General features: G+C 52.3%; 1 protein-coding gene across 1 annotated transcript in view; it reads left to right on the top strand.

The window, feature by feature from the left end:
* LOC110504639 (girdin) overlaps window positions 1–10,923 on the top strand; it is a 57,438-nt gene that overhangs the window by 42,435 nt on the left and 4,080 nt on the right. The window contains exons 20-24 of the mRNA XM_036970027.1: window positions 4,562–4,723; window positions 4,851–5,128; window positions 6,177–6,320; window positions 8,243–8,429; window positions 8,605–8,750. Of these exons, the coding sequence (XP_036825922.1) occupies window positions 4,562–4,723; window positions 4,851–5,128; window positions 6,177–6,320; window positions 8,243–8,429; window positions 8,605–8,750 (917 nt within the window). The remainder of the gene's footprint in view (window positions 1–4,561; window positions 4,724–4,850; window positions 5,129–6,176; window positions 6,321–8,242; window positions 8,430–8,604; window positions 8,751–10,923) is intronic.

Below are 10,923 nucleotides of genomic sequence, written 5' to 3'. Positions count from 1 at the left end.
GTTAGGAGAGGGAGGTGTGTGTTCACCTCTCAGAATGCAGCGGTGGGTTAGGAGAGGAAGGTGTGTGTTCACCTCTCAGAATGCAGCGGTGGGTAGGAGAGGGAGGTGTGTGTCTGTGTGTGTTCACCTCTCAGAATGCAGCGGTGGGTTAGGAGAGGAAGGTGTGTGTTCACCTCTCAGAATGCAGCGGTGGGTTAGGAGAGGGAGGTGTGTGTTCACCTCTCAGAATGCAGCGGTGGGTAGGAGAGGGAGGTGTGTGTTCACCTCTCAGAATGCAGCGATGGGTTAGGAGAGGGAGGTGTGTGTTCACCTCTCAGAATGCAGCGGTGGGTTAGGAGAGGAAGGTGTGTGTTCACCTCTCAGAATGCAGCGGTGGGTTAGGAGAGGGAGGTGTGTGTTCACCTCTCAGAATGCAGCGGTGGGTTAGGAGAGGGAGGTGTGTGTTCACCTCTCAGAATGCAGCGGTGGGTAGGAGAGGGAGGTGTGTGTTCACCTCTCAGAATGCAGCGGTGGGTAGGAGAGGGAGGTGTGTGTTCACCTCTCAGAATGCAGCGGTGGGTTAGGAGAGGGAGGTGTGTGTTCACCTCTCAGAATGCAGCGGTGGGTAGGAGAGGGAGGTGTGTGTCTGTGTGTGTTCACCTCTCAGAATGCAGCGGTGGGTTAGGAGAGGAAGGTGTGTGTTCACCTCTCAGAATGCAGCGGTGGGTTAGGAGAGGGAGGTGTGTGTTCACCTCTCAGAATGCAGCGGTGGGTTAGGAGAGGGAGGTGTGTGTTCACCTCTCAGAATGCAGCGGTGGGTAGGAGAGGGAGGTGTGTGTTCACCTCTCAGAATGCAGCGATGGGTTAGGAGAGGGAGGTGTGTGTTCACCTCTCAGAATGCAGCGGTGGGTAGGAGAGGGAGGTGTGTGTTCACCTCTCAGAATTCAGCGGTGGGTTAGGAGAGGGAGGTGTGTGTTCACCTCTCAGAATGCAGCGGTGGGTAGGAGAGGGAGGTGTGTGTTCACCTCTCAGAATGCAGCGGTGGGTAGGAGAGGAAGGTGTGTGTTCACCTCTCAGAATGCTGCGGTGGGTTAGGAGAGGGAGGTGTGTGTTCACCTCTCAGAATGCAGCGGTGGGTTAGGAGAGGGAGGTGTGTGTTCACCTCTCAGAATGCAGCGATGGGTTAGGAGAGGGAGGTGTGTGTTCACCTCTCAGAATGCAGCGGTGGGTAGGAGAGGGAGGTGTGTGTTCACCTCTCAGAATGCAGCGATGGGTTAGGAGAGGAAGGTGTGTGTTCACCTCTCAGAATGCAGCGATGGGTTAGGAGAGGAAGGTGTGTGTTCACCTCTCAGAATGCAGCGGTGGGTTAGGAGAGGGAGGTGTGTGTTCACCTCTCAGAATGCAGCGGTGGGTTAGGAGAGGGAGGTGTGTGTTCACCTCTCAGAATGCAGCGATGGGTTAGGAGAGGGAGGTGTGTGTTCACCTCTCAGAATGCAGCGATGGGTTAGGAGAGGGAGGTGTGTGTCTGTGTGTGTTCACCTCTCAGAATGCAGCGGTGGGTTAGGAGAGGGAGGTGTGTGTTCACCTCTCAGAATGCAGCGGTGGGTAGGAGAGGGAGGTGTGTGTTCACCTCTCAGAATGCAGCGATGGGTTAGGAGAGGAAGGTGTGTGTTCACCTCTCAGAATGCAGCGGTGGGTTAGGAGAGGGAGGTGTGTGTTCACCTCTCAGAATGCAGCGGTGGGTAGGAGAGGGAGGTGTGTGTTCACCTCTCAGAATGCAGCGATGGGTTAGGAGAGGGAGGTGTGTGTTCACCTCTCAGAATGCAGCGATGGGTTAGGAGAGGGAGGTGTGTGTTCACCTCTCAGAATGCAGCGGTGGGTTAGGAGAGGGAGGTGTGTGTTCACCTCTCAGAATGCAGCGGTGGGTTAGGAGAGGGAGGTGTGTGTTCACCTCTCAGAATGCAGCGATGGGTTAGGAGAGGGAGGTGTGTGTTCACCTCTCAGAATGCAGCGATGGGTTAGGAGAGGGAGGTGTGTGTTCACCTCTCAGAATGCAGCGGTGGGTTAGGAGAGGGAGGTGTGTTTTCACCTCTCAGAATGCAGCGGTGGGTAGGAGAGGGAGGTGTGTGTTCACCTCTCAGAATGCAGCGGTGGGTAGGAGAGGGAGGTGTGTGTTCACCTCTCAGAATGCAGCGGTGGGTAGGAGAGGGAGGTGTGTGTTCACCTCTCAGAATGCAGCGGTGGGTAGGAGAGGGAGGTGTGTGTTCACCTCTCAGAATGCAGCGGTGGGTTAGGAGAGGGAGGTGTGTGTTCACCTCTCAGAATGCAGCGGTGGGTTAGGAGAGGAAGGTGTGTGTTCACCTCTCAGAATGCAGCGGTGGGTTAGGAGAGGGAGGTGTGTGTTCACCTCTCAGAATGCAGCGGTGGGTTAGGAGAGGGAGGTGTGTGTTCACCTCTCAGAATGCAGCGGTGGGTTAGGAGAGGGAGGTGTGTGTTCACCTCTCAGAATGCAGCGGTGGGTTAGGAGAGGGAGGTGTGTGTTCACCTCTCAGAATGCAGCGGTGGGTTAGGAGAGGGAGGTGTGTGTTCACCTCTCAGAATGCAGCGGTGGGTAGGAGAGGAAGGTGTGTGTTCACCTCTCAGAATTCAGCGGTGGGTAGGAGAGGGAGGTGTGTGTTCACCTCTCAGAATGCAGCGATGGGTTAGGAGAGGGAGGTGTGTGTTCACCTCTCAGAATGCAGCGGTGGGTAGGAGAGGGAGGTGTGTGTTCACCTCTCAGAATGCAGCGGTGGGTTAGGAGAGGGAGGTGTGTGTTCACCTCTCAGAATGCAGCGATGGGTTAGGAGAGGGAGGTGTGTGTTCACCTCTCAGAATGCAGCGATGGGTTAGGAGAGGGAGGTGTGTGTTCACCTCTCAGAATGCAGCGATGGGTTAGGAGAGGGAGGTGTGTGTCTGTGTGTGTTCACCTCTCAGAATGCAGCGGTGGGTTAGGAGAGGGAGGTGTGTGTTCACCTCTCAGAATGCAGCGGTGGGTAGGAGAGGGAGGTGTGTGTTCACCTCTCAGAATGCAGCGATGGGTTAGGAGAGGAAGGTGTGTGTTCACCTCTCAGAATGCAGCGGTGGGTTAGGAGAGGGAGGTGTGTGTTCACCTCTCAGAATGCAGCGGTGGGTAGGAGAGGGAGGTGTGTGTTCACCTCTCAGAATGCAGCGATGGGTTAGGAGAGGGAGGTGTGTGTTCACCTCTCAGAATGCAGCGATGGGTTAGGAGAGGGAGGTGTGTGTTCACCTCTCAGAATGCAGCGGTGGGTTAGGAGAGGGAGGTGTGTGTTCACCTCTCAGAATGCAGCGGTGGGTTAGGAGAGGGAGGTGTGTGTTCACCTCTCAGAATGCAGCGATGGGTTAGGAGAGGGAGGTGTGTGTTCACCTCTCAGAATGCAGCGATGGGTTAGGAGAGGGAGGTGTGTGTTCACCTCTCAGAATGCAGCGGTGGGTTAGGAGAGGGAGGTGTGTGTTCACCTCTCAGAATGCAGCGGTGGGTAGGAGAGGGAGGTGTGTGTTCACCTCTCAGAATGCAGCGGTGGGTAGGAGAGGGAGGTGTGTGTTCACCTCTCAGAATGCAGCGGTGGGTAGGAGAGGGAGGTGTGTGTTCACCTCTCAGAATGCAGCGGTGGGTAGGAGAGGGAGGTGTGTGTTCACCTCTCAGAATGCAGCGGTGGGTTAGGAGAGGGAGGTGTGTGTTCACCTCTCAGAATGCAGCGGTGGGTTAGGAGAGGAAGGTGTGTGTTCACCTCTCAGAATGCAGCGGTGGGTTAGGAGAGGGAGGTGTGTGTTCACCTCTCAGAATGCAGCGGTGGGTTAGGAGAGGGAGGTGTGTGTTCACCTCTCAGAATGCAGCGGTGGGTTAGGAGAGGGAGGTGTGTGTTCACCTCTCAGAATGCAGCGGTGGGTTAGGAGAGGGAGGTGTGTGTTCACCTCTCAGAATGCAGCGGTGGGTTAGGAGAGGGAGGTGTGTGTTCACCTCTCAGAATGCAGCGGTGGGTAGGAGAGGAAGGTGTGTGTTCACCTCTCAGAATTCAGCGGTGGGTAGGAGAGGGAGGTGTGTGTTCACCTCTCAGAATGCAGCGATGGGTTAGGAGAGGGAGGTGTGTGTTCACCTCTCAGAATGCAGCGGTGGGTAGGAGAGGGAGGTGTGTGTTCACCTCTCAGAATGCAGCGGTGGGTTAGGAGAGGGAGGTGTGTGTTCACCTCTCAGAATGCAGCGATGGGTTAGGAGAGGGAGGTGTGTGTTCACCTCTCAGAATGCAGCGATGGGTTAGGAGAGGGAGGTGTGTGTTCACCTCTCAGAATGCAGCGATGGGTTAGGAGAGGGAGGTGTGTGTTCACCTCTCAGAATGCAGCGGTGGGTTAGGAGAGGGAGGTGTGTGTTCACCTCTCAGAATGCAGCGGTGGGTTAGGAGAGGGAGGTGTGTGTCTGTGTGTGTTCACCTGACAGATTCTAATCTGCTGAGATATGCTGTGTCAACTTTTCATGGGATTGTCAATTGTCTCAAGTCAAATCATCTCTTTCTCACCTCCCCCTCAGAATGCAGCGGTGGGCGCGGAGCGGGAGGTGTTGCTATGCCAGCTGTCTCAGTCCCAGTCAGCCGGTAGCCACCTGAGGGAGCAGATAGACACCCTGCACCATCACTCTATCAGCCTGCAGGAGACCTGCACCAAGCTGCAGACACTCAACACTCAGCTACAGGTATCATACAGCTACCATTGTTTTATATAGTTAATATAATGAAACTGTGGCCTTTCTCCACTTCAGAGACTGTAATACTGTCCGAGTGTCACAGTGTTTGATTTCCAACATCCCCCTCCTCTCCCAGGTGGAGGAAGCGTCCCTGAGCTTCCAGCATGCAGCAGCGTTGGCGAGGTGCAGCAAGAGCGAGGCCAGGTGTGCTGCTTTGGAGGCGGAGTCTAAGGTGTGGGCCAGGGAACATGAGGAGTCATTGGTCAGGACGGAGGGGCTGAGGAGGGACCAGGAGCGAATGATAGCGCTGCAGCAGAGGCAGGAGGCAGAGCTAGAGGAGCTGCTGGATAGACACTCCCATCTGAGGAGCAGCAACCGTAACCTGGAGACACAGCACAGGGATCTGGAGGGAAGGTAAGGAACACAGGGATCTGGAGAGAAGGTAGGGAACACAGGGATCTGGAGGGAAGGTATGGAACACAGGGATCTGGAGGGAAGGTAGGGAACACAGGGATCTGGAGGGAAGGTAGGGAACACAGGGATCTGGAGGGAAGGTAGGGAACACAGGAAGCTGGAGGGTAGGTAGGGAACACAGGGATCTGGAGGGAAGGTAGGGAACACAGGGATCTGGAGGGAAGGTAGGGAACACAGGGATCTGGAGGGAAGGTAGGGAACACAGAGATCTGGAGGGAAGGTAGGGAACACAGGAAGCTGGAGGGAAGGTAGGGAACACAGGGATCTGGAGGGAAGGTAGGGAACACAGGGATCTGGAGGGAAAGTAGGGAACACAGGGATCTGGAGGGAAGGTAGGGAACACAGGGAGATGGAGGGGGGTTGGGAACACCGGGATCTGGAGGGAAGGTAGGGAACACCGGAAGCTGGAGGGAAGGTAGGGAACACAGGAAGCTGGAGGGAAGGTAGGGAACACAGGGATCTGGAGGGAAGGTAGGGAACACAGGAAGCTGGAGGGAAGGTAGGGAACACAGGGATATGGAGGGAATATAGGGAACACAGGGAGCTGGAGGGGGGGGTTGGGAACACAGTGAGCTGGAGGGAAGGTAGGGAACACAGGGAGCTGGAGGGAGGATAGGGAACACAGGGAGCTGGAGGGAATATAGGGAGCACAGGGAGCTGGAGGGAATGTAGGGAGCACAGGGAGCTGGAGGGGAGGTAGGGAACACAGAGAGCTGGAGGGAAGGTAGGGAACACAGGGAGCTGGAGGGAACATAGAGAACACAGGGAGATGGAGAGAGGGTAGTGAACACCAAGTAACACTTCATTTAAAAAGTATACATAACACATTGTTAACTTCATGAAACTTTATGAAATTCCATATGCCATTGAATACACTGACTTGTGAAACAACCCTGATAAAATAAAGTTTATGAAATCAATCATGACACCTTAGTGAGTGTTTACGGATAATTCATACCAATGTTCATAACACCTTCATATTCTCCAGGTATCAGGAGCTCCTGGGCCTCAAATCCCAGATGGAGGAGACAAAAAGAGAGATGAAAATGGAGAGAGAGAAGATGGAGGGAGAGGTGCAAAAGCAGGCAGAGAGAGAAAGAGAATTAGAGAAGCTGAAAGAAGATAATGAGAGGTAAACGAAAACTCTCTCAGGCTATTTGTCAGTCAAATAACTAACTGCTCCATCATCACTTATTCTCTTCAAACCATTTAATTTAATAGAACTTCTTGATCCATTCAGTTCATCCCTGATCTATTCAGTTAAACCCTGGACCATTCAGGTTATCCCTGGTCCATTCAGGTCATCCCTGGTCCATTCAGGTCATCCCTGGTCCAATCAGTTCATCCCTGGTCCATTCAGTTCATCCCTGGTCCATTCAGGTCATCCCTGGTCCATTCAGTTCATCCCTGGTCCATTCAGTTCATCCCTGGTCCATTCAGGTCATCCCTGGTCCATTCAGGTCATCCTGGTCCATTCAGTTCATCCCTGGTCCATTCAGTTCATCCCTGATCTATTCAGTTCATCCCTGGTCCATTCAGTTCATCCCTGATCTTTTCAGTTCATCCCTGATCTATTCAGTTCATCACTGGTCCATTCAGTTCATTCCTGATCTTTTCAGTTCATCCCTGATCTATTCAGTTCATCCCTGATCCATTCAGTTCATCCCTGATCTATTCAGTTAATCTCCGGTCCATTCAGTTCATCCCTGGTCCTTTCAGTTCATCCCTGATCTTTTCAGTTCATCCCTGATCTATTCAGTTCATCCCTGATCCATTCAGTTCCTCCCTGATCTATTCAGTTAATCTCCGGTCCATTCAGTTCATCCCTGGTCCATTCAGTTCACCCCTGATCTATTCAGTTCATCCCTGATCTATTCGGTTCATCCCTGATTTATTCAATGAATCCCTGATCTATTCAGTTCATCTCCGGTCCATTCAGTTCATCCCTGATCTATTCAGTTCATCCCTGATCTATTCAGTTCATCCCTGATCTATTCAGTTCATCCCTGATCTATTCAGTTCATCCCTGATCTATTCAGTTCATCCCTGATCTATTCAGTTCATCCCTGATCTATTCAGTTCAACTGCTCCAGTTAGTCAGGATTCCATAGCCACAGGCAGAACAGTTGAAACTGGAGCAGCAGCACGGCCAGGTGGACAGGGGACAGCAAGGAGTCATCATGCCAGGTAGTCTTGAGGCATGGTCCTAGGGCTCAGGTCCTTCGAGAGAGAGAAAGAAAGAGAGAAAGAGAGAATTAGAGAGAGCATACTTAAATTCACACAGGACACCGGATAAGACAGGAGAAGTACTCCAGATATAACAAACTGACCCTAGCCCCCCGACACATAAACTACTGCAGCATAAATACTGGAGGCTGAGACAGTAGGGGTCAGGAGACACTTTGGCCCCATCCCGGACAGGGCCAAACAGGAAGGCTATAACCCCACCCACTTTGCCAAAGCACAGCCCCCATACCACTAGAGGGACATCTTCAACCACCAACTTACCATCCTGAGACAAGGCCGAGTATAGCCCACAAAGATCTCCGCCACGGCACAACCCAAGGGGGTGGGGGGGGGGGGGGGGGCGTCCATTCAGGTCATCCCTGGTCCATTCAGTTCATCCCTAATCTATTCAGTTCATCCCTGATCTATTCGGTTATTTGACTGACAAATAGCCTGACTTGCTGGTTCAACTTCTTATCTTGTCAAGTAACTCCTTGGTTCTCTGTCTGTCTGTCTGTCTGTCTGTCTGTCTGTCTGTCTGTCTGTCTGTCTGTCTGTCTGTCTGTCTGTCTGTCTGTCTGTCTGTCTGTCTGTCTGTCTGTCTGTCTGTCTGTCTGTCTGTCTGTCTGTCTGTCTGTCTGTCTGTCTGTCTGTCTGTCTGTCTGTCTGTCTGTCTGTCTGTCTGTCTGTCTGTCTGTCTGCCTGTCTGCCTGTCTGCCTGTCTGCCTGTCTGTCTGTCTGTCTGTCTGTCTGTCTGTCTGTCTGTCTGTCTGTCTGTCTGTCTGTCTGTCTGTCTGTCTGTCTGTCTGTGTTGTTCTGTTCTCCCAGGCTGCAGGGTGTGCAGAGGGAGTGGGCCCAGGTGCAGAGCGAGCTGCTGGCCCGGGGCTCGGTGCTGCGGGGGGAGCTGAGTGCTGCCCAGCTGGAGAGGACCAGGCTGGAGGGAGAGATCAGCTCTCTGAGGGAGAACAACCAGAGACTGGAGCTCAGCACCGACCGCCTCACCAACCAGTACCAGGTCAGGAGGAAGGGAGGGTCTTACACACACACACACACACACACACACACACACACACACACACACTTTGGCTTTACTATCCAAGTGGGGACCAAAAGTGAAGACCCCCCCCACACACACAACTTATTTTTTCTATTCATTATTCTGAACCCTGTGTGTGTGTTTGTGTGTGTAGCTGCTGACCCAGCTGAAGGGGAATATGGAGGAGGAGAACCGTCATCTTTTGGAGCAGAATCAGAGTCTGACCAATCAGAACAGAGACCTGATGGAGCAGAGCCTGGAGCGCAAGGACCAGCACCACTCACAGCAGAGAGAATACCAGTTAGTACACACACACACAGCAGAGAGAATACCAGTCAGTACACACACACACACACACACACTAACACAGCAGAGAGAATACCAGTCAGTACACACACACACACACACACACACACACACACACACACACACACACTCACACAGCAGAGAGAATACCAGTCAGTACACACACACACACACACACACACACTCACACAGCAGAGAGAATACCAGTCAGTACACACACACACACACACACACACACACACACACACACACACACACACACACACACACACTCACACTCACACAGCAGAGAGAATACCAGTCAGTACACACACATACACTCACACAGCAGAGAGAATACCAGTCAGTACACACACACACACACTCACACAGCAGAGAGAATACCAGTCAGTACACACACACACACACTCACACAGCAGAGAGAATACCAGTCAGTACACACACACACACACTCACACAGCAGAGAGAATACCAGTCAGTACACACACACACACACTCACACAGCAGAGAGAATACCAGTCAGTACACACACACACACACTCACACAGCAGAGAGAATACCAGTCAGTACACACACACACACACTCACACAGCAGAGAGAGTACCAGTCAGTACACACACACACACACACACACTCACACACACACACACTCACACTCACACAGCAGAGAGAATACCAGTCAGTACACACACACACACACTCACACAGCAGAGAGAATACCAGTCAGTACACACACACACACACTCACACAGCAGAGAGAATACCAGTCAGTACACACACACACACACACACACTCACACACACACACACTCACACTCACACAGCAGAGAGAATACCAGTCAGTACACACACACACACTCACACAGCAGAGAGAATACCAGTCAGTACACACACACACACACTCACACAGCAGAGAGAATACCAGTCAGTACACACACACTCACACTCACACAGCAGAGAGAATACCAGTCAGTACACACACACACACTCACACAGCAGAGAGAATACCAGTCAGTACACACACACACACACTCACACAGCAGAGAGAGTACCAGTCAGTACACACACACACACACTCACACAGCAGAGAGAATACCAGTCAGTACACACACACACACACTCACACAGCAGAGAGAATACCAGTCAGTACACACACACACACACACACACTCACACACACACACACTCACACTCACACAGCAGAGAGAATACCAGTCAGTACACACACACACACTCACACAGCAGAGAGAATACCAGTCAGTACACACACACACACACTCACACAGCAGAGAGAATACCAGTCAGTACACACACACTCACACTCACACAGCAGAGAGAATACCAGTCAGTACACACACACACACTCACACAGCAGAGAGAGTACCAGTCAGTACACACACACACACACTCACACAGCAGAGAGAATACCAGTCAGTACACACACACACACACTCACACAGCAGAGAGAGTACCAGTCAGTACACACACACACACACTCACACAGCAGAGAGAATACCAGTCAGTACACACACACACACACTCACACAGCAGAGAGAATACCAGTCAGTACACACACACACACACTCACACAGCAGAGAGAGTACCAGTCAGTACACACACACACACACTCACACAGCAGAGAGAATACCAGTCAGTACACACACACACACACTCACACAGCAGAGAGAATACCAGTCAGTACACACACACACACTCACACAGCAGAGAGAATACCAGTCAGTACACACACACACACACTCACACAGCAGAGAGAGTACCAGTCAGTACACACACACACACACACACACTCACACACACACACACACACACTCACACAGCAGAGAGAATACCAGTCAGTACACACACACACACACTCACACAGCAGAGAGAGTACCAGTCAGTACACACACACACACACACACACTCACACAGCAGAGAGAATACCAGTCAGTACACACACACACACACTCACACAGCAGAGAGAGTACCAGTCAGTACACACACACACACATTCATGTAAAGATTATTATTCTATTCTTGACTCATCTCTCCTTACCCCTCCTCACCTCTCCTCCGTCTCTCCTCTTGTCTCCTCTCCTCTCTACTCACCAATCCCCCCTCTCTCCTCCCCTCTCTCCCCACATCTCCTCTCTCTCTTCTTTCCTCC

The sequence above is a fragment of the Oncorhynchus mykiss genome, chromosome 31, assembly GCF_013265735.2.
Source record: "Oncorhynchus mykiss isolate Arlee chromosome 31, USDA_OmykA_1.1, whole genome shotgun sequence".
Lineage (NCBI taxonomy): Eukaryota > Metazoa > Chordata > Actinopteri > Salmoniformes > Salmonidae > Oncorhynchus > Oncorhynchus mykiss.
This window is presented reverse-complemented; position numbering and strand designations above follow the sequence as displayed.